General features: G+C 39.8%; 1 protein-coding gene across 1 annotated transcript in view; it reads right to left on the bottom strand.

Moving 5' to 3' along the window:
* APBB1IP (amyloid beta precursor protein binding family B member 1 interacting protein) overlaps nt 1-25,185 on the bottom strand; it is an 81,561-nt gene that overhangs the window by 27,085 nt on the left and 29,291 nt on the right. Inside the window, exons 2-5 of the mRNA XM_004605495.2 lie at nt 19,316-19,387; nt 12,465-12,552; nt 9,219-9,511; nt 5,795-5,872 (exon numbers count right to left, since the gene is read on the bottom strand). Of these exons, the coding sequence (XP_004605552.2) occupies nt 5,795-5,872; nt 9,219-9,511; nt 12,465-12,552; nt 19,316-19,387 (531 nt within the window). The remainder of the gene's footprint in view (nt 1-5,794; nt 5,873-9,218; nt 9,512-12,464; nt 12,553-19,315; nt 19,388-25,185) is intronic.

Here is a 25,185-nt window from a genome sequence, read left to right on the forward strand (position 1 = left end):
TGTTTCTGTGAAATTAAGTAAGAATACATACATCACTCCTATTTCTCAATATGAACTCAGTCTGACTCTGAGCATTTGTCAAAGGGGTTGTGATTGCAGAGGTGGAGAGACCTGATTCATGAAACTGGAATAACATACAACAGACAAAGTCCTTTTTCTGGCTTCAGACACTTTGCATTCTGGTTGGGGAGACAGGAGAAAAACAGAAGCAGAGAAATGCCGGCTTCCTGCTTTCCTGACAACTTTACGTCTCTCTCCCTCTCTCTCTCCCCCTCTCTCTCATTCCCTCCCCCCACTCCCTTCTTCTTTTGGGGTTTATGATTTGCAATACAGAATATGAAAGGTAATCAGGTATACCCCTTTATCTACTTTCAACACTCAGTTCCTGTCCAAAATAACCATTTCCAACTATTATGGAAACGTTTCTTTTTCTTTTCTTTTTTCTTTTTGGGTCACACCTGGAGATGCACAGGGGTGACTCCTGGCTCCAGCACTCAGGAATTACTCCTGGCGGTGCTTGGGGTACCATATGGGATGCTGGGAATCGAACCCGGGTCGGCCGTGTGCAAGGCAAACGCTCTACCCGCTGTGCTATGGCTCCAGCCCCTATGGAAACATTTCTTAAAAGTCAGACTCATACATATTTTGAAGGAGCCACACATGGCAGTGCTCAGAACTTACTCCTGGCTCTGCACACGGTCATCACTCCTAGCGGGCCCAGCGGACCACAAGGCATGCCAAGGATGGAACCCAGATTGGCTGCTTGCAAGGCAATATCCTACCTACTGTACTATTGCTCTGCCTCCAATCAGGCTCATACCATTACAATGAATTCTTCTCCTATGCTTAGCTGGAGTTGGGGCCCATTTTAAGGAAGCCAAGAGTGGTAAAACGTGGGTGAGATTAAGGTAACCATCTCAACTCTTTAAAGGCTTAGAATAGACCCGTCCTGTCCCTGAGGGTATGTCATGGCAATAATGTTTGAGACTGTAAGTGAGCTAAGGAAAGTAAATGTAGACTGAAAACCAAGCAATTACAGAAACATGCAAGAACACTGGTGATCAAATTATAATTTTCACTCTCCTTTTTAAATAATTTGATGCATTAAGTTCATAGTCAAACTGCTAACAAAGCCATCCCAAACATGGAATGTCTGGTGAGCAGAATTTACTCATCTTCATTAATTACATCCTGTTTCACTGAATTTTCCTAGATAATGTATTAAATATGTCTTCATTCTCGATGGGGACTATGATTTTGAGAATATATTTATCAAGGTATGCGACGAGAGTCTGAAAACTTCTGTTCTTTTTGTTTGTTTGTTTTGGGGCCACTCCTGGTGGAGCTCAGGGCTTACTCCTATCTCTCTGCACCCAAAAATCACTCCTGGCAGTGCTCAGGGGACTATATGGGGTGTTAGGGATCGAACCTGAGTCAGCTGTGGGCAAGGCCAGCTTCCTACCCACTGTACTCTCGCTTGGACTCTGACCTCTGTTTTCTTGGTTTGGGGATACACCTGGCAGTATGGTATGGGTGAGGTAATGGGGAGTTACAGGGGGTGGAGGTTACCCTTGGCTCAGTGCTCAGAGAACCATGCAGTGCTGGTGAGCAAATTCAGGGCTCTTGCTGAGCTCTCTCCCCCTGCCCAGAGGATTTGTTTCTTTCTGGCATCGAACTCAGGGTCTCAGGCATGCAAGTACTCTACCACTATGCTATGCCCTGGCTGCTCGCAGAGGTTTACATTTTCTGTCATATCTGTGTAACTGCAACATATTTTATAGTATTGCTGTTTAAGAGAGCCCCAGGTTTCGTGGTGCTTTCAGAACAAATGGTAGAAAGGGGCTCACTATGCCCCATGTGTTAGATACCATTGTAAAGAAAAATTTCCCACAAGTCCCTCCAAGAAGACCCACGATCTCCTTATACTCAGTTCAGAACTGAAGCCAAACTTTGGGAAAGAAAGAAATATTTGCAATTGCATGGCTACTGTCTTTCTCCAGAGCATCTATGACCACTTTCTACCATGTTTGTTTGGATTTGACGAGTTTGGAAGCCACACCCGGCAGTGCACAGAGGATGCTCCTACACGCAAATCTTCTGCTACTCCTGCAGTCCCCATTTCTCACATCAGACGCGTGTGTCTTTGACACTGCGGTATTTGTATCTGTCATTTAAAATCCATCAAAATGCAAACGTAGAGAGTAAAAAATCCTTCCAATTGGGAGTTTGTGAGCTACATATGTTCAGGGGGAAGATGTTCTTCAGACCAAGATAGAGTTAAGGTCTCACTTGGAAGTCCTGAAAGGAGGAAATCCACTTTCACTGCCTGGGCGTTTTCATTCAGACTCTGGTATGTGCCAGCCTCGTTTCACTAGTGACCATTGCAGGCTCCGTGCCCAGATTTATGTCACCACCTTCACTCATATGACATGAGAAATGGGCTCGTCCTTTTGTAGCAATTTGTTTTCATTAGAGTTCATCAAGTCAGAGATGTTCCTTGAGTGTAAGACATGAAGGATGGGGGTCAAGGTGTTGCCTTCTCTGTTCTGACAGTCACTGTGTGACCTTGCAGTTCCTGCTCCATTCCATGACAAAAATCTGGGTGAGGAGCCTGCAAGGGTCACTGGTGAAGCATGACCAGGCACATACCAGAGTCCCAGTGCAACCGCCAAGACACTGAACGCGCACTTCCTCCTTCTGAGACTTCCAAGTGAGACCATTCCTAGCTATCTGAGCATTCCTGGAAACCACTTGGCCAACTAGCATCTTACTTAATCCTCTCACCTGCCTATTCTCACCTGAAAAGGGGAAGGTGGGGCAACTTGAGGTTAAAGTCTGCCAGTTTCTTTCCCCTAGGATTGGTCCCGGCTGTTCAAAAATCATATTTATTATTTTAAAAGTGACAGGAGGAGGAGCCAGGAAGGCTTTGCATGTAGGAGCCTCCCCCTTCGCACTGCCGGGTGTGGCTCCCAATCAGAACAAAACAAACCATGATAGAAAGTGCTTAGATGCCCCAGAGAAAGACAGAGACCACGCAATTGCACATATTTCTTTCTTTCCCAAAATTTGGCTTTGGTTCTGAGCTACTGAGCTCCCCACTTTTCCCCTTAGCTGATTTAGAACATTCTGTGGTTAGCAGAGTGGAGAATGTAGTTCCTATGGATGGCGATGCAGTTACTGATCACCTTCACCTGCAGAAGAAGGTGGTGACAAAAATCTGGGCGAGGAGCAGGCAAGGGTCACTACTGAAGCGTGGTTAGGCACATACCAGTGTCTGAATGGAAACACCAAGACAGTGAAAGTGCATCTCCGCCTTCTGGGACTTCCAAGTGAGACCTTTACTCTATTCTGGCCTCAAGAACACCTTTCCATTCTGAAAATATGTAGCTTACAAACCTCCAGTTGAAACTATTTTTTTTACCCTCTATGTTTGCTTTTTGATGGATTTTTAAATGATAGATTTACATACCACAGTGTCAAAGAAACACTCATATGATGTGAGAAATGGGGCTTGTAATACTGCATGGAAACCCAGTCATTCCTCAAACGATGGTCTTTACTGTGATTTATTTTCTATGGAAGGCATACCTGCTGCCCTCCGCTGAGTTATAGCTATAACACAGTTACATGTCCAGAGAAACCCTCCCAATGTCAGAGCGGAGGAGAGTTACTCTTCCTAATGGAAAAGTTAATGGTGTTTGACCACATTTTGTTTCTGCTTAGAAATTCTTTTTTTTTTTCAGTACCATGGAATCAAACCCACAACTTCCACGTGAAAGACACAATCCTACTACTGAGTCACATCCCCATCCTCTTGCTTAGGAATTTTTTAGAAAATAAAAAATTGGTGTCTTCTTATATTTTAAATTATTCATTAAACTAATATTTGGGTTTGGGCTTTTATTTAGAAAATAAAAAATTGGTGTCTTCTTATATTTTAAATTTATTCATTAAACTAATATTTGGGTTTGGGGACCAGACTCAGCTATGGTCAGGGCTTACTCCTGGCTCTGTGCTCAGTAATCACTCCTGGTGTAAGGACCATATTGTGGTGCTGGGGATCAAGCCTGGGTTGGCTGCATGTAAGGAAAACGCCTTCCCTGCTCTACTGTCTCCACAACCCCTCTTCTTTTATTTGTTATAAAAAGAAAAAACAAAACAAAACCTTTCACATCTTGACCATACTTGATTTCCATCCTTTAAAAAAACTGTTTCAGAATGGGCTGGAGTGATAGCACAGCGGGTAGGGCGCTTGCCTTCCATGCGGCTGACCCGGGTTCGATTCCTCCGCCCCTCTCAAGAGCCCAGCAAGCTACTGAGAGTATCTTGGTACTCTCAGAGCCTGGCAAGCTACCTGTGGTGTATTTGATATGCCAAAAAAAATAACAACAAGTCTCACTATGAAGACGTTACTGGTGTTTGCTTGAGCAAATCGATGAACAACGGGATGACAGTGACAGTGACAGTGACAGTGAATGTTTCAGAATATATGTGAATACTTCGGAATTACTTAATGAATGTATGAGTGTGTCTGAATTATTTCCTCAATGTTCTGTGTGTCACAGACTTTTAAGAAATATAACTGGAGTGTCTAGAAGTCAGAACAAACATGAACTGTGGCTTCTTGATTTTAATCCTTTCGCTACTGATCAGGGCAACTTCTGTTCCACATCTTCATTGTTTAATTCAGACAGGCTGTGTTCTGTGCTTACTATCAGAATTCACTGCAACAGGGTTGCAGCAGAATTCTCTTGCTTTCTGATTCGCAGCAGTAAAAAACTGCCAATTTATCTCTGTTCTCTTACTTTCCACAAAAAGTAAGTAAAGTGAATCTGCTAAGCCATTTGACCCTTCACAAAGGACACCTCTTTTCATTTCCCTCCCCCTGGTCTTTCTTGCAGGGGGCACCTCCACTGGGGCTCAGGGCTTACTCTTGGCTCTACGTGCACGGATCACTCCTGGAGGGACTCATAAGATCACATGAGGATGCTGGGGATTGAACCTGGGTCAACCACAGGCAAGGCAAGAGCCTTACCTGCTGTTCAATCTCTCCAGCCCCTGTGACACTCATTTTTAGAAATAATCCATTGGGTTCAAATAGTTTGAAAGAGCGGGAGAAAGAATACAGGGGTTAAGGTACATGCCTTGCAGGCAGATGATCCAGGCTCAACCCCCAGCACTATGTGGTCCCCTTGGGCATCACCGAGTGCAGCCCACGTGGCCCCTGAGCAATGCTTGGTGCAGCCCTGGAGTCTCCTGAGCATCCCCAGGTGACCTAGGTAAGATCCCTGAGCCTGGGTGAATCCTCAGGACCTGGCATTGAATCATAGACCCTTTGATGAACCATGAACGATTGAACCATGTGTGAGAATCTCCCCAATCCCCCCTCCCCGAGCATTGCTTGGGAGTCTCCCCTGCCCAAGGTTTCACTAAATATAAATTTTATTTTGTTTTCATTTCTCTTCTTTATTTTTAATCCCTTAAAGTGAAGTCAGTGACCTGGTATGACCCATTCTGATCTGCTCTCCACTTGAGATCCATTCAACATCCTCTTCTCTCTGATAAGATACGGAATTCAGGAGAGTAGCAGAGGTCACTGGGCTCTCATCAGAGAGGTTGGGGACTTCCCCGGAGATCTTAGACCCAGGAGGACTAGGAGTGATGTCACACAGGGCCAGGCAGGCAGGTGGGCAAATGCTGGAGCTTTGCCTTGAGCATCTGGGAGCAAAATCATTGAGCAAGATAATAAGGATGAGGAAAGTGGACAGGGAGAACTAGTTTTCCCACAGCCTACCTTCTTAACCTTGGCTTCCTTCAGCTTTTCCAATGCAAGCTTTATCTTATCGGCCTTGGCTTGGGCTTCCTCTTCTTCCTGTAAAAGAGCAAGACAGGAACAATTCATGAAACGATACTGGTAAGGACCCGTGCCACTAACAACATCTTAGTTCCCTAGTATAATGAAAGGCTGAAATTCAGAAGTATCAAAGTTTACATCACTTTGCAGAATTTCAATGAGAATAACAATCATCTTGGCCCAAAGAGATTATAGGTAGCTACCCTTTAGATCTTAGATTAGTAACTTAGTTGAAAGGATTCTAACAGAGCATGTATTTAGACTGTTCAAACCTTTGCTCGAATCAAAATAGGGTCTAACCCAAGGAATCTAATTTGGATCTCACTTCCTGAATGAGTATACATTCTGTTAGATCCATGTGTATTTTCAGTGTTTCTTAGGTTTTACTAGATTCCTAAAGGGCTCCTTAGCTTCAAGACTGAAATTCAAGGGGCTGGAGAAATAGGACAGGGATAAGACACTTGCTTTGTATGTAGCCAATCCTGGTTTGATCCCTGGTGCCCAAGGGTCCCCAAACCCCACTAGGAATGATCCCTGAGTGCTCAGAGCCAGGAGTTAGCACTAGCACAGCTGGGTGTGGTCCAAATCACCCCAGGCCCCCGCTTCTGAAAGCCTCCCAAGGCTTCAAATGCTTTCTTATCACACACACACACACACACACACACACACACACACACACACACACACACACACACACACACACTCCACCACCACCACCACCACCACCACCACCACCCCCCACTGGCAAACAAAGGTAAATGGGCAATAAAGAGAATGGAATATTTTGTTAGAACAAAAACATTTGGGTTTTGCAAGATACTTGTTCTGAGTATAGGATTGTTAAAACCCTCCTGCCTGGCCACACCCTAAGGAACTGAGCTCTTTTGCTCTCCTCGGACAACATTAGAAATATGTCAAAAGTGATGAAGCTCATAAAGGCTCTCATATAAAGATTCTCATACTTTGCACATGCTTTTGGGGGAATTTTAACCTCATTGAAATCTTCTCAGACTTTTTACTGGAAGCCTCTGCTTAGAGAGCACAGTTATTGTAAAAAAGACAAGTGATGACAAGTGTGGTCAAGGACATGAATATAGGGAGCCGTTATGCAATGCTGGGGGGAATATAAATTGGTAAAATCATATGAGAAGAACAAACTTCAGTTAGATGACAAGTTCTGGGAACCTACGGCACAGCATGACAGTGAGAGCTAACAAACATGTACTATATTCTTGCAATTTTAAAATTTTCTCACCATTTATGTAATTATGTGAGATGATGGAGCTGTTAACTAACTTTATTATAGTAATCATTTTGCAAAATGTATTCATGTCAAATCATCATAGCATACCTTATATCATAGTACATCCTAAAAATATGGGAAAAAGATCCTCTGCTCTATATGAATTATCCATTTTCCAAATATTTTTATTATTTTCCAAATATTTATTATTATTTATTATAAACAAATGCACAACCAATATGCTATGCTTCAGTATAATGTGATTATATTAAATATTTATACATTTAGGCACGACTGAGCGAGCGCGCGGCAGAGAGCAAGGGGGCCCAGCAGTTGGGCGTTCGCCTTTCACGCTGCCGACCCGAGTTCGATTCCTCCGCCCCTCTCGGAGAACCCGGCAAGCTACCGAGAGTATGGAGCCCGCATGGCAGAGCCTGGCAAGCTACCCGTGCGTATTGTATATGCCAAAAACAGTAACAATAAGTCTCTCAATGAGAGATGTTACTTAGTGCCCGCTTGAACAAATCGGTGAGCAACGGGATGACAGTGACATACATACAGTGACATTTATACATTTAAGAGGCACTATAGTAACTGGATTGTATAGTGGATCATATTTATGAATACTGGTGTTCATGACAAATGGGGAAACCACAAAAGTGAAATTGGAGCTTCACTTTTTAAAAACTTTTTTTTATTATTGAATCACCATGAGGTACAGATACAAACTTAAGAACTTTCATGTTTGCATTTCTGCCATACAGTGATCATTTACATTCCTCAACCAGTGCCCATCCTCCTCCACCAATGTTCCCAGTATCACTCCCACCACCCCCACCCCAAGAGCTTCACTTTAAAATATATATTTTAAGCCGGTTTATTTATTTATTTATTTATTATTTTTTTTGCTTTTTTTGGGTCACACCCAGCGATGCTCAGGGGTTACTCCTGGCTTTGCACTCAGGAATTGCTCCTGGCGGTGCTCAGGGGACCATATGGGATGCCGGGGATCGAACCCGGGTCGGCCGCATGCAAGGCAAACGCCCTACCCGCTGTGCTATCGCTCCGGCCCCTAAGCCGGTTTATTTTAAGGTAAGTCCTATAATGTGCTTTTTTTTCTTTTATGAGACACAGGTTATTATCCCAAAGAATGATAATGGGGACTTTTCCACTTCTTGTCTTCCAATTTTTGGAGATACACGACTTCCACGCAGTCATCACTTATCTCCCTCATAATATTTCTCCCCAACATTCACTTGTATCACTTGTCATCCTGTTGATCTTCGATTTGCTCGAGCGGGCGCCAGTAACGTCCCCATTTGTCCCTGTCGCGTGCTAGTGCAGCCCAATGATATTTGCTTGCTCCAGGGATAGGAAGAGCCTCAAATCGTTCATTCAGGGATTTGACGAAGAAATCTGACCATCTAGTTGGTGGGCGGCCATGCAGTCTTCTGACGTCCAGTGGAATCCAGTCGGTAACAGCTCTAGTCCAGCGGTTGTCTCTGAATTGCATTACATGACTGGCCCATCTGATTTTTGATGCCTTGGCAAATGAGACAACGTCCCTGATTCTTGACCGTTGATGGAGGTCAGAACTCCGGATTCCTTCTCTCACTTGAGTGAGATGTGATACTCCTAGCATAGCTATTTTGATTCCTCTTTGGGATACCCTAATAGCCCTACACAAACAGGATGAGAACGCTCCCCAACACTGCAAGTGACATATAGCCGCCAAATTCAAAATTCCGCATAGTTTCACTCTGAAAATATATATCAAATGTCTCCTAGTCCAGGCTTAGATTAGAGACAAGAGCATATATAAATCAGCTGCAAGGTAATAAAGCACAATTATTCCACCAGCACTGAATTTTATAAGAGAGGGATGTACACAAACACATTTTTAAGCCAAACTATGATAATAACCAAATAAGACCCTGCTATATTTTTTAATACACACAAATTCACCTTTTTTATGGAGAACTCTGGCTTTGCAGTACATATGTTTGCTATCCTTGTTTTCATAACTCAGATCTTTGGGTGAACGGATACAGATGACGAAAGTCAAGAATGAGAGGTAGTAACAGGTCTGAGTCCTGCCATCTCTGTCTCCTTCGTACTTACCCGAGAGAGAGGTTGAGGAGGTGGCAGCGGCAGAGGAAGGTCTAATATAGGATCAGTTGGTGGGGGTGGCAGGTCATCATCATACTGGCTAGTGCTGACTGCAGCAACATTCTCTTCGAAATTAAGTGATTCTGATGCTCTGCAATTTGGTACCTCCAGAGACTCGGAATGACAATGACTCTGCGTGGACTCTTTCTGTGCCTGGATTGTCCTCTGCTCAGCTTCACTAATGTCTGCAACCAGCTCTGCCATGAGAGCATCTAAATCTTGGTCTTCCAGTGCATTTAAGGACTCTGACAGGAAAAAATTACATTAGTTGATCAAAACAATGTTTTTTTGCATGGAGAAACTGCACAAAAATTGTTAAAATAGTAGTATTCGAGTACTGCTTGCCAAAGGTGGGTAGGGTAAGGAAGGAAGTGGATCTTCACCAATTGAGTTTGAATATCTTGGGACTTTTGGTGCAAACAAAGCTTCACTAAACACACCACCCCAAAGTAGGAATTTTCACATTTTATGCAATATATGATCAGTAGCAGGAAATAAAGCATTCAAATTGAAGTCAAATGGTAAAGACTTTATTATAAGACAATGATGTGAGATAACTTTCAAGGGAAAGATAGGCAATGATTTTCAGAGTGAGCATCAGGGAGACCCAGCACAGAGATGAGGCAAGTGACCCCGAAAGTTGATGAGACTTCCTGGCAGAGAGGAATGGTGTCGTGAGTGGTTAGTAGGTGATTTTGTGGGTAGGCTCAGTCAATGTGGAACTTGATGGACGATGGAAGGGCAGGATGGAGGTGACCCAGGAGGAAGGGGATTTCTAGGTGTTATGTGTAAGGTGAACTGGAATAAAGAAACAGAAGTGGTGGAATTGAAGCTTATTCAGTAACAAGCCTATAGCGCTATGAAATATGTTGTTGCCCAACATCATCATCATAAACTCCATGTAGCATCATCATAAACTCCATGTAGCATCTAAAGTAAACAGATATAAGGAACAGAAGTTGGGTTAAAGTTTGGATAGTCTGTGAAAGAAGACTAACTGCCACAGACTAACTGTGACTCAGACACATACACGGGGGATTTTAATGCTTATATAAATATTTTTGGAGATAAAATTGCACATAACATTTTCCAAAGAAAACTGAAATCCTAAATTTATTAGAATGGGATTGAGTAATATGAAATTAGAGAATAAGATAGAAATTAATTCCTTCTGAAGTCTGCCACTATGTAAATGACCTTGTAAATATCATACACATTCTTTTTGGTAGTTTTTAAAAGATTAGTAAAATTACCATTCCTATCTAATTTCTCCCAAATTCAATTTCAGCACAAATTAGCACTTAAAAATAATTTTTTTGGGTTGTTTTGTTTTTTCAGTTTTTGGATAACACCTGGTGATGCTCAATGTCCTGGATCTGAGCTCAGGAATTTCTCCTGGCAGTGCCTGGGGAACCACAGGAGACGCCCGGGATCAAATCAGGGAACATCCTACCCACTGTGCTATCACTCCAGCCTCACATTTTAGTACTTTTTTTAATGTCTGGGTCCTATCTATGCCACACATGTATGTACTATCTCCTAATGACATGAGTTTCTTGTTACTGTACTTCAACAAGAAAGTTTTTGTACTATAATTTTCGCATGTTGTTAGATTGCTGAATCTTAGTTTCTATAATTTTCAATATTTTAAAAAATAAACCATTAGGTGCCAATGTCTGTACTCAATACATTTAAATACACTATTTTCTGTTTTCTCTTTTCTTCACCTTTTTTTTCTGCTTGCCATATAAGTATTCCTCTCAGCTATTTCCATCCTGACATTGAATGAAGATAATATTCACAAAGTTTCATTAAAGCAATATGCTTCTGTAAAATTATGAAAATAGGCAACATATATTTGCATGTATGAATAATGCAGATTTGCCTCAGCACACTCATGAAAGCCGAGTGCTTTAATCAGTTCAATTAAAATATCTACTATTTGCAATACTAGAGTGAATCCTGAAATACTACCAAAATACTACCAATATTTTTATTAGTAGTCATCTCAAGAAATGCTTTCCAGACATAAAGAAGAAAAGCGCCAACCCAACAGAGGCTGCTGGAGGGGAGGGTGATGGGAGGAAACCTGGGGACACTGGTGGAAATGTACACTGGTGGAGGGATGGGTGTTGGAACGCTGTATGACTGAAACCTAATCATAAACTGCTTTGTAAGGGTCTATTTCACAGTGAGTCAATAATAATAATAATAATAATAATAATAATAATAATAATAATAATAATAATAATAATAAAAGAAACGCTTTCCACACACTAACTCAGTTTCCAAAGAGTATTAAAAGTGATAGGAACTGAGAAACTCAGGAGTGGGATAAAACTTGGAATTCTGGATTTCTGTAACTGGGTTTCTTTGTTTTCATTTTCCTTGGTAGTAATAAAAGTCTCTGGAAAATACTTTTTCAAGAGTTCTCATTATGATTCTCATTAACTTGGAAGTGATTATTTCAAGATTCACTCTAGTATTGCAAATAGTAGCACATGGGTTAGAGATGGTCTCTGCACCAAATAGAGATTTTTGTTAGTAAAACAACACAATGATTTCAGGGAGAATAAAGAATGTCAAATAGATCAAAAACATTATATATTAATTATATTTAAGTCAAAACCTATTAACTTGGAAGCATTCATTCATAAAATAGAATCAAACAGATTTTTTTCTTATTTTTCTAAAGTACTTTATTACTTAAGGCTTAGAATTAAGAAATATTTCTTATTAATGATAATAATTTCTTCTTATTGAAAAAGATCCTTTGAAACTTTATGTATATGCAGGATAGTGTTCTGCTTCATGACAGCAGGCAGAACTATTTCCTTGCCTCACAATTCAATCCAGACAATATACACTAAAATCTGGACTTTAAAAATCTGGACTTCTCAAAAAAAGAAAATCATGCTTCTCAAAGAGACTGGAGACCTGACTCCAACGACTGATGGGCACTGCCAGAGAGCAAATCCAAAGCACCACTGGGAGTAAGCCCTGCCCTTCCCCCACACGCTCCAGGCACCACTGGGTGTGGAGCCCAGGCAAACAAAACTATACTTATTATGATGCCCAGATTTATGAATTTTCTTTGATACTCGGATTTATGAATTTTTACTTTGAAACTATAGTTCCATATTGATTTTATTCATCATTATGATTTCGAGTAGCACAGGAAAAGAAAATTTTACTTACCATTTAAGTCCTTAAAACCCACACTGTAATTGAATTCGGCTCCGGGGGGTTTGGGTTCCGCAGGAGGGAGGGTGTCGACTCCTAAACTCTGTGAAGATAGATCCCATCCACGAAAATTAATCAGGATGCCAACACTTTTTGCAGCACATTTTAATCACTGGGCCACAAATCATTTACTGTTTACAAATTTTCCATGTTCTTTTAAAACGGTATTCTTCAAATAATTTTTGTGTGTTTTTTCCCAATAGAAATTAAAACTTAAAAATCATTCCAGAAATAGATCCAAAAATTCAATTAAATAAGAATTGGTTTCTAAAAGGTACATCTCAAAATAAAGCAAGTCAACCAAGAATAAAATACTTTTTATAAACTTAGAAAACAGTCTTTAATGATGATTTTGTGACACATGAATTATATAAAACTCTGAAAGTACTGAAGTAATAACATTGAAAAGAAATATTGAGTTCTTGGAAGATAAAATTTGTTTCAGAAAATAATCTGTTATACAGTAAAGTGGTGTGCTCTTTATAAGGCTCTTATTAAAAAAATTAAGGACAAGATACAAATTTTGCAAATAGTCTAATTTTTCACGTAGCAAAAAATTCATTTTGCATATATAAATTAAAATTTCACAACTGTTTCATCTATAGTTCATGCAGTGATTTTTAATCTACTCAAATAGTTTATAATATATCGAGTACTTCAATGTTAATTTGATTTGGTAAATAATATCCACATTCATTTTGTAAATTTCTGAAGCAGATAAATAAATAAACTAAGCATTATATGCTTGAGAACTGAAAACGTAGCCAGTTCTGAGAAGAAAAAAGACCATTAATCAAAAGTGTAGACAATGACTACTCAACCGAGTCAAGGACAAAATGCACGAAAAAGTGACTAGTCCAGGAATTTATTCTCAAAGGCAGGACAAGTGTGAAAAACTGCGTAGAAAAGGTGAGACCGATTAACTAACTATTGAACTAACACAAGAGCAAAAATTTAGTAAAAACATTGCAAAGAAGTTTACTTAAGGAGATCATTTTTTACAATTGAAGCAGCCAATTGATTTTTTCCTCAATAATGATTTATTATAATATTTAAACATAAAAAGTGAAAAAAACCCCACAAAATAGATCTCCAACAAAGTCTTCCCATTGTTCATCGATTTACTCAAGCAGGCACCAGTAACGTCTCCATTGTGAGACTTGTTACTGGTTTTGGCATATCAAATACGCCACGGGTAGCTTGTCAGGCTCTGTGGGTGGGATACTCTCGGTAGCTTGCTGGACTCTCTGAGAGGGACAGAGGAATCGAACCCAGGTCAGCCGAGTGCAAGGCAAACACCCTACCCGCTGTGCTATTGCTCCACCCCCTTCTCCAACAAAGTATCAGAATATAAATTTGTGACAAAACAGGCTTTCATTAAAATGCAGAGAGAGGCAAAGAAAGAAAACTGATTTGAAGAAGTAGGATCCTTAATTATAGGAAAGTCACTCAAGGGTAATATGAAGTGAGGTAGGTAACAGTTTTGATTATATAGTTGCTGTATCTGGGGAAATGATTTCAGCTGGTATATGAAAATACAATCACCTAACATTTAAATCACTGTTTGTCTGTCTGGATGTCTAATCAATAAAAGTCGCCTTAGAACATTTAACCTATTAGAGATGGTTTAAGTTTGGGGGAGCAGGGCAGGCTGGAGAAGCCTCATAAGCGTTGCTGAGGAGGTCCCGGTTCACTCAGTGTTTCTCCCCTCATAGGGGACTGGAGGTTCAAATGCAAGGACCCCAAAATGGGACTTAGTACTAGGGTCTTGCAATGCTGAGGATTACCCAGGCACCCTGGTGATGCTCTGAGGAGAGATAATTAAAACCGCAGCTGCTCGGGGGTGTTACTCTTGGCTCTGCACTCAGGAATTACTCCTGGCAGTGCTTGGGGGGATCAGATGGGATGCCAGGGACTGAATCCCGGGTTAGCTGTGTGCGAGGCAAACACCTTACCTGCTGTACTATCACTCTGGATCCTGATGATTTTAACGATTTAACTAAAAAATTAATTACAAATGTTAAGAAAATAATCTGACAGGTGTTCTATGGGTCTACCAATATGCCCCTAAACCAAGGTGATGCATAACAGAGTGAAGTTTGAGAACTCTGCTTTATGATTCTTAAAACTGTGCTTGAAAATTTATTTTATCAGATGTTTTATAATATTGATTTAGGAATTCTTCATTCATTTCCAGTATTTAATTAGAAATTCTTTTACAGACAGCACTCATCAATTATTTGCTTATCCTTGAGTACAGTTTTACTAGGTCATAGAAAGACTTCAGATTAATGCTTTATTCTTTTCTCTTATTGATCAATTTTCAGAGTAATAAGTTAATGCTCTGGCAATTTCCAATGTGACTGATTGGTTTTGAGGGCCAGAGTGATAGTGTAGTGGGTAGGGTATTTGCCTTGCACATGGCCGACCTGGGTTCGATCCCCAGCACCTCATATGGTTCCCCGAGCACTGCCAGGAGTGATTCCTGAGTGCAGAGCCAGGAGTAACACCTGAGCACTGCTGGTTGTGACCCAAAAAGCCAAAAAAAAAAAAAAAAAGAAAAAAGAAAAAGAAAAAAATTGGTTTGATTTTATTGTTGTAGTCTTTCTAAACTTACATTTTGCCTCAATAGAAATGAAAATTTTTTATGTATTTAAATATTTAACTTTTTCCTCTTATGTCTTATGTCATATCTTGCTCAAGAAAGCTACCCCCAAAATCTTAAAATTACATAAATATTTCTTACATGTTTTCTTCTATATACATATTAGATACATTTAGATCTTTCATCCATGTAATTTATCTCAGTGTAAGATATGAGGTAGAAATTCAGCTTGTGGTTTCTCAAATGTGTTATTGAACGTAATTTATAAAATACTGTCTTTCTTATTACTTGGTTAGATTGCCTCTTTAATAAACATTTAAATTTCTTTACAAATTTGAATATAATTCTGTTTCATGTTTTAATATATTACTCTTCTTATTCATATTTTTCCAACTGCATTTAAATTTTTCCTATATAAACAGAAGAAATGGCTAATTTCCCCTCCCCCATAGATAAGGAACTGTGTTGTTTCTAGTTTTTATGTGTTATTATATACTTATACATTCATAGTCTTTATGTGTGTTGTTAATATGTGTATATAAATAATACTTATATAGGTTATCATACATGTATGAAATATGTATTATAACATACATACAAATATACAAAACACACATATGCTGTTCTTAGAAGTGTACTAGCATTTCTCAATGTAGATATTTATTTTTTGGTATTCTTAGAACTTTCTCTATAGGTAGGAAACTACAGACTTTTTCTAATTAATCAACGACATGAAAACTTTATAGTGTGATTATTTTTAGCTGATTGGTTTTATTTTCCAGGTTGTGGAACCTATTGGTTCCCAAACTGACAATAAATTGCAAATGATTAATTTCTTTACGATCTTTCTGAAACTACATAGATTGCTTGTGACTGGTAGAAAGCAGGTATGAATTATGTGAATCCAAGAACCCCAGACTTTGCCTTGTGGGTATGTTTAATGATAAAATTGTGATAATGAGTAAACTGCCTTCCTAAGTTCTGTGAGATAGTCTAGTGAGTAGTAAAGTTGGAAGGAGTGGAATCCTCCTTGTATTAGTAAATTAGCAATTTCCCCAAATTTTGTTAATATAACCTAAGATAATCAGACCAATTTCTTTTTCCTTATTTTTATTTTTCGGCCACAGCCAGCAGTGCTCAGGGCTTACTACTGGATACGTACAGGGATCACTCCTGGTGGGCTTGGGGTACCATATAGGGTGCCAGGGATTGAACAGGTTCAGTTGTGTGCAAGGCATAAATGCCTTACCGTTTTACTAACTCCTGGCCCCACAATTAATTTTATTTAGCATATAGTATTTACTTCTGATTCAAAATCATGCCGATAAGCAATCAGACTTCTTTCTTTTTTTTTTCTTTTTGGGTCACACCTGGCGATGCACTCAGGAATCACCCCTGGTGGTACTCAGGGGACCATATGGGATGCTGGGGAATCGAACCCGGGTCGGCTGCATGCAAGGCAAATGCCCTGCCCACTGTGCTATTGCTACAGCCCCTTCTTTCTTATTTAAATATTTCAATGCTGAAGTTTCTGTTTCCTGAAATTTACTTTTTTAAATATCTATTAGTCACTTAACTAGTACTACATATTTTTGGGAAATGCATGTATGTGGTATACTTTGAAGAATATGCATATCTGAGAATATGCTTATACAGTATATTCTCTGGAAAAGGCACAGTATGTAGAGAGACACGGAGATAGAGAAACAAAATGACAGGATGATAATATAAATAGGGTAATGTATTTACTAAGGAGAATCTGGGAGGAAGTTAATGGGAGTTCTTTATCTTAATACTTTGACTTTTTTGTAATCTTGAAACTATTTCAAAATTTAAAGTTAGAATTATATTACATTTTTAGTTCCCTATAATTTTTGCTTATTTGGGGGAAATGAGAATGCCTATGGTTTATCTACTCATCTCAACCACACCCCAGTTTCAAAGACTAGGATTCATAAATGGGATCATAATGCCTACTTTTCTAATGGCTGGAAAGAATGCAATCATCTCAGAGTGCAGCTGATAATGGCAAAATTGAAGAACAGACTTTAGATGCAAGGACAAAGTGGAACTTGTCTTTACCCTGAAATCTTGAGACCTACCTATTGGGAGAAGTGTATGAGCCATGCAAGTTCTACAGCTACAATACTTAGCACAATAAAAGACAAAAAACCCAGAAGGGCTTCAAGAAAAGGATGGCAAGTCCGAGACTCTGATGGACCCTTTCCTATTTCTGAGTTTGGGTGATAATGCTCAGGTGTGGTCTTGTGAAAATGCCACACTTGGACCAGACAGAAGAGTCACTCCTAGGGCAGGAGATAACACAGTGCATCTGGCAGATGCCTTGCATGTGGCTGTCCTGGGTTCAATCCCAGGCACCACATGTAGTAGATCAGCAGGAGTGATCCCTGAGCACAGAGTCAAAGTAAGGCCTGAACAAAAACTCAAAAGCTCAAAAACAAATATCTTTTTTTTTTTTTTTTTGCTTTTTGGGTCACACCTAGCGATGCACAGGGGTTACTCATGGCTCTGCCTCAGGAATTAGTCCTGTCGGCACTCAGGGGACCATATGGGATGCTGGGAATTGAGCCTGAGTCGGCTGCGTGCAAGCTAAATGCCCTACCCTCTGTGCTATTGCTCCAGCCCCAAGAATATCCTATCTTAACATACTATCCTAATACTTGTGAAGCAGCACCTTTTTGAACAAAGCACATTATTTCATAATTTGTCTTCAAAGATGGCAAACTTTCTTGAATTTTATACAGAAGTAGATGCTACTAAAATAGATTTTCCTAAAAGAAATAATGCTTAAAATATACTCTTCTCCGTTTATTTTATTGAAAATTTGACAATTTGTGCTGGAGTGATAGTAGAATGGCTAGGGCACTTCCTCTGCACTCAGCCAACCTGGGTTTGATCTCTGGCATCCCATATGCTCCCCTAGCCTGCCAGGAGTGATGCCTGAGCGCAGAGCCAATAGTAAGTCCTAAACATGGCTATGTCTGACCACAAAACCAAATAATAAAAGGCAAGGGCTGGGAAGTGCCTGCCTTGCATGTAAATAACCCAGATTTTTGTTTGTTCATTTTAATAAAGGCTTAATTATTTTTAGGCTGAAGTGACAGTACAGAGGACAGGGAGTTTGCCTTGTGTGTCTTCTACTTGGGGTTCAATTCCCAGAACTCCATCAGGGCTCCCAAACCTGCCAGGAGTGATCCCAGAGCACAGAACCAGGAGTGAGATCTGAGTGCTGCTGGGTATGGCCTCTCTCAGCAAAGGAAGAGAAATTTGACAATCATCGCCTTGTTTAGCTGTATCAGGCAATTGAAAAATATTTCAGGCTGAAACGATGAGCTCACTATGCTTTAAATCAATGGTGAAGCAAACTCCATAATGTACAATATGGCTCCCATGACTTTGTTACCTGATTCTGGGTTCCTCAAGTCACAATCTGGGACTCTTGGTGACTGGACTGAGTTACTGTGATCTTGGTGTCCAGAGCTTCTGTGTCCAGTGCTATGACCCACTCAAGCGGAGTAGCTTTCAAGCTACTTTGAGGACACTAGTTCTTACAAAGTTAAGTAGGGTGGCACAAGAAATCTGAGTCCTTCCGAATATAGCATTTCCTTAAAGGTTGGTAAAGAATCTCTCTTTTCTTTCTCTTTTTTCTTTTGGGGGGGGGTCACACCTGGCGATGCACAGGGGTTACTCCTGGCTCATGCACTCAGAAATTACTCCTGATGGTGCTCGGGGGACCATATGGGATGCTGGGAATGGAACGGGGGTCGGCTGTGTGCAACGCCCTACCCACTGTGCTGTCACTCCAATCCCTGGTAAAGAATCTTGACTGAAGTTCATACCAGTTTCTAAGCTAGTCCTTATATCAAGGTTACTGCAGGGGAAATGGTTCCATAGTGGTGGGGATTGCAGAGGGATTCACTTAGGAAAAATTCCTGCTTGGTCAAGTATTTGAACATGATATGCAGGAGAAGCACCATTAAGAGAGTATGTGTGAGAGCAATGTGTCCAGCACTCCCAGGACTGCTTTATTTTCCTCTTTACTGTCACTATTACATCAGGAATGTCTAAATATTTTCAACCTCTGGGTTTTTTTTTTAAAGAAAGCAGTTCTCTGGCCATATTCAACCCAAATCCTATCATTCCAAGCTTTGTCACTGGAACGCAAAGAATGAATATTTACCTGGGTGAGAAGATCCATCTCTCCCAACAAATTGCTGAACATTTGATCGATGTCTTCATTTGATTCACCCATCTGAAAAACAAAAAATAGTATGAGCAGACTAATGACTGGATGGCTGCTCAGTCTTTCTTTCACTAAGAGTGATATCCACAGACAAGTATGGGAGAAAGAGCTATGAAGGTTCAGTTCCATTTGGAATTCTGTACCTTCCAATTGGCTTGGACCAGGATTGGAGCAAACGCTCAGAACTGCCTCAGAGTAAGTACCAGATCTATCTTCTAAATAAAACTATTTTTTTTTCGATAGTACATGGTGTCATTCAAGTGTCCTTTAAGCATGAGGTCATTCAAATATGCACTTCACCACAGGTTTCTCACTTCCTATATTAAAAGAGCTCCTCATCCTACAGTAATGGTGTCAAAGGTACAAGAACTTCACCTACACAAAAATGGTATGTCCAGAAAGAGTAAGTATATTTACCCAATGATTCCTTGCTTTAAAAATATATCTCTGAAATAATGAGAAGTAATCTTGTAGGACTTCAGTTATACCAGTGATATGAGTGAGGGGTATAGCCATATATTCAAAACACAGATTCAACAAAACTGAAAACATGAGGTCTATGGTGTAACCATGGAAACTTTGTCATGTGCCTGTCAAAGTGACAGATGGGGGTGGAGTGGAGGTTGTGGTGGGGAGGGAATCTGGGAATACTGGTGGAGAGAAATTGACAATGGTGGAGGGCTTCGTGTTGAATCATTGTACACCTAAAACTCAACTCTCAGTAACTTTGTAAATCATGACTGTTCAATGAAAATTTTTAAAAAAGAATATATCACTGAAATAGAGCTTTGGTACACTTAGTTACAAATATTGGGTGACAACCAGAACTATACTATAGACCACACAAGTGATGACATGGAAATAAAACATTTTTTACATTATAATCTTTCTTTGCCTAAAATGTAGTTGTTCAAGAGGAAAAGTGTATTCACAAAATGGGAAAGAGATAGCCCAGGAGGCATAAGAGGCGCGCACTCTCTCTCTGACATTTTTAGTGAGGTTAGATGAGAAAATCAAGCGACATGAAACCTAATGCTTCTTCAGCTACTGACTAGCAGGCATTGTGTGGCATAGGAAATCCACCGAGGAGTGAATTGCCTAAGCCTTGTAAGGGCACTAACATACTGTAGCATTAATGCCAAGTGCAGCTGAAGGAAAGAAGTCTCGTGAAGGCCAAAGCAATAGTTCAGTGGGTAGGGTGGTTTGCTTTGCACATGGCCAACCTGGGTTTGATCCCTGGCACCCCACGAGGTCTCCTGAGCCCCGCCACAAGTGACTCGAGCACAGAGCCAGGACTAAGCCTTGAGCACTGCTGAGTGTCACCCCAAAACAAAACAAAAAAGAAGTCTGGTGAAGGTCAGGGAATAAATTTATATTATCTAAGCGAAACAATATTCATTTGTGTATATGTATGTGCACTTTACATAAAGTATTTTGCTAAAATAATAAAGTCAAAAAAATAAAGTCAAAGCACATCAATAGATGTGACCCCAAGCCAATTTTTATTTTAATTTTAAAAAAGAAAGATTTATTTTTAGTGTTGTAAAATAGCTTAATTCAGAAAATATGGGAGGAAAAAAAGGAAAACCCCACAGAGTGACAGATAGGCTGCAATGATGATTATTATTGATAAAGAAGAGGACAATGGAGGTCACTTGCCCCATCAATTACCACATTCCAAAAACTGTTTTATAAACCAGGATTTATAGTTACATTAAACTCCTAGGCTGACGTTGACACTGAGTCACCAGGAAAACTCACGATTGTAAAAACCATCTGGGGAGAATTGGTGCATATCTTTCAAACATCCCATTCTCTTCGAGCACTTAACCTTCCCAAGTAGCCTTCAACGGCAACTCAGATAGAGAAGGGAACACAAAGTAAAATGTGGTTCGAAGCCATGCGGGGGAAGGGTGATGCGTGCTGAATGTAGACTAGAGACTGAACACAATGGCCACTCAACATCTTTATTGCAAACCACAACACCTAATTAGAGAGAGAGAACAAAAGGGAATTCCCTGCCACAGTGACAGGGTGGGGTGGGGGGGCGGAGATGGGATTGGGGACAGTTGGAGGGATGCTGAGTTTATTTGTGGGGGAGAATGGGCACTGGTGAAGGGATGGGTTCTCGAACTTTGTATGAGGGAAACATGAGCACAAAAATATATAAATCTGTAACTGTACCCTCATGGTGATTCACTTATTAAGAAATAAATAAGTTTATTTATTTCACTTATTAAGAAATAAATTTTAAAAAAATGAAAAAAAAAACCCAGTTATCTTGTGTTTACTTCACTTCAAAAATCCAACAGGGGGCTGGAGCGATAGCACAGCAGGTAGGGTGCTATCTGCTATCTGCTATCCGCCTTGCACGCGGCCTACCCAGGTTCAATTCCCAGCGGTCCCCCAAGCACCGCCAGGAGAAATTCCTGAGTGCAGAGCCAGGAGTAACCCCTGAGCATCGTGGGGTGTGACCCAAAAATCGCAAAAAAAAAAAAAAAAAAAGAAATCTGACAGAATCTTTTTGCTCAATATTCTCAGCATATATTTTCCCTTCTCCAAAACTTAAGGAAGAAAGGTAATTTTAATTAATTTCTCCCCTTCATCAGTTTTATCATCTTCACTAAACAGGACTGATAGAACCATCTGAATTTCCTGCTTTCTATGATCGTCTTTTTGAAATCTCTTAGCTTTTCCTCTAGTGAAAAACAAAAGCTACTATGAGTTAGTACTGTGACATCCAATAGTCATTTCTAATTTTACTTATTATAAAAATAAATATTGACTAAAATTCTGTGATTTATGACACCACTATCATCTCAAGTTTTAAGTTGTGCATATGTGCAGATTTTATGTTGGAGGAAGGTTTGTTAATATTCCACAAAGTTCCATCTGGCTTTTAGTGGAGAAAGTATCTTGCAGAGTATAAGTCGTTGCTACATTGAACTGCCAAGATGTGTTAAGAGGAATTCAGCATGAGGAATTAAAGCAAGAGAGATATGAAATACTATGGGAAAATCACTTTCCTAAGCATTAGACACAGCTGAAAGAATCAGCCCCATACAGGTGGGATAGGGAGGCATGTTTGAATCCAAGGAAACCATTCTGTGAATGATCAGGTCATATGATAGGTAGGAGAGCACTCAGGTATAGAAGGCAGTGTAAGTGTGAGTCTGTGTCTCTAGGTAAGAGGTCAGGGAAGATTCAAACACAGCATCAGTGAAGACATAAGGAAGATGTTGTTCTACTTTGTTGTTCTGTTGGCTTTACAATATTAGAAGGATAGAGGTGGGCCTTGCCTTTGGTGGAGTGTAGAATCAATGCTTGGGGTCTAGTCACATGTAGTTTATCATCTCCCAGAGCATTACAGAGAATTTGAATCAGACACCTCATTCTTCAAGTTCCATAAAATCGAAGAAATAAAGTACCCGAGTCAATAAAGTACCCCTGGTTTCACCACTGTGCCCTAAAAATAATCCAGCATCCAAAATCTTGTAATGCATAGTTTATTCATCATTTCAGTTAAAGGGTAAATTAACAATACAATTTCAGAACTTTCCATATGAATTTCATTAAATATGAAATAGCACAATAATTTGGAAATATTAAGAGAAAATAAGAGTATTCATGTTAAAATATTTCAGATATCTCACGAGGAAAGTAATTCATTCAGAGTGGAAAAAAATACACATTTACTGACCTAACAATGTCAACCAGTGTTATAATAAACTCAGAGAATCAAAGGTGACACAGATGGTGATTGTTCCATAGGTACTGTGTCTTGAATTGCTAAATTTTGAAAGTCATTGGGATGATGACAAACAAAGTCCTGAAAAGAAATGTGGAACTGATGAGTCAGTAAAAGTTACTGACTCAAGAGACCTTAGTTTCTTAGTTTGTAGATGACATGGATACAAAAGACATGCCAGAGTGAATCATACACTTAAATGGAAAGAATGCAAAACAAAAAGCTTCTTGTGACCTCTGCTAAAACTCCCTGGATTTCATCCCTTTTCTTCAGTCTGCTGATAATTAAGAGGGACCAACTTCAAAGTTATACTAAAATTTAGAGTCACAAGGAATTATGCTACTGATTGAATAAAAAACTTAGTTTAAAATCATCTTATCCTTGGTGAAAATAATGACATTTATCCTTGGTGAAAATAATGATATTAGAGTTAAGGGATATTATTGACATAAATTTGTATTAATATCTAAATTAAATCACTACATAAATGTTTTTTCCTGAAAGAAAACGCTATTTTTGAAATGGATAGCACAATAGTCATATATGAGTATACAAAACATGTTTGTGTGTGTGTTTATATAATTACAAAGGTCAAAACCAAGATTAAAAAGAAAAGAAAGAGAAAAAACACCCAACTCTCTTGAGAATTATTCAAATTAACAGCCAAAAATAAGGGCAGAGCAATCTTAGTGAAGTAAAGATTACAAAACCAGCAAAACACACATCACAATTGGGTAGAATGAACATATTTCTGTGATTAAGTTATTTCTGAGTTCATCTTGGGTCTTGAGAATAACAAACTGTTGATGAAAAGAAAGATGGAACTGGGCTTTATCTGATAATTTCATTGCATTTTTGAGAGAGTGTGCGTAAGAGTGAGTGGGTTGTTGAGGCCACACACAGGCTAAATCCTTCCTCAGATTCCCTGAGTGACAAGGGAACAAACTTCCCCCGAGACTCACCATTCCCTAAGGCTCAAAAGTATTTTTTAAAATTTTATTGAATCACCATGAGATAGTTACAAGCTTTAATGTTTGGGTTACAATCACACAATGATCAAACACCCATCCCTCCACCAGTGCACATTTCCCACCATCAATATCCCCAGTATACCCCTCTGCTTCCCCCTGCCTCCATGGCAGACAATATTCCCCATACTCTCGCTCTACTTTTGGGCATTATGGCTTGCAACACAGATACTGAGAGGTCATCATGTTTGGTCCATTATCTACTTTCGGCATGCATCTCCCATCCCAACTGGTTCCTTCAGCCATCATTTTCTTAGTGATCCCTTCTCTATTCCATCTGCCTTCTCACCTCCGTTCATGAAGCAGGCTTTCAGCTATCGGGCAATCCCTCTGGCCCTTGTATCTACTGTCCGTGGGTATCAGCTTCATGTGATGTCATTCTATACTCCACAAATGAGTAAGTGTCAAAAGTCTTAAGTCACAGTTTTGACCACAGTTTTTAATGCACAAATAGTTTCTCTTCTTCACATACATCAATTTTAGATCTAAACTTCAAATAAATGTATTAAAATTTTCCACAGGGGAAAATATTTTATTTATTGCAGAGGATGGATATATTGCTCAATTTTTGTGGCCATCATAAAAAATACACCTACATATAAAACATCACATTAAAATACGCACCATAGACATATAGACTGCTAATGAAAACTGCCTTTCAGTAAAGTTGAAAAAAAATCAATCCCAATTACTCTGATGATTTTTATTAGATACCCTTTCAGAGGGCTGGAGCGATAGCACGGCGGGTAGGGTTTTTGCCTTGCATGTGGCCGACTCGGGTTTGATTCCTCTGTCCCTCTTAGAGAGCCTGGCAAGCTACCGAGAGTATCCAGCCCACACAGCAGAGCCTGGAAAGGTACCCGTGACGCATTCCATATGCCAAAAACAGTAACAACAAGTCTCACCATGGAGATGTTACTGGTGCCTGCTCGAGCAAATCGATGAGCAACAGATGACAAGTGACAAGTGACAAGTGACCTTTTACAATCTCCAGATTGGAAGCTGTTCCTAAAGAAGATGCTAATCCGGTT

The sequence above is a fragment of the Sorex araneus genome, chromosome 9 (assembly GCF_027595985.1).
Source record: "Sorex araneus isolate mSorAra2 chromosome 9, mSorAra2.pri, whole genome shotgun sequence".
NCBI lineage: Eukaryota > Metazoa > Chordata > Mammalia > Eulipotyphla > Soricidae > Sorex > Sorex araneus.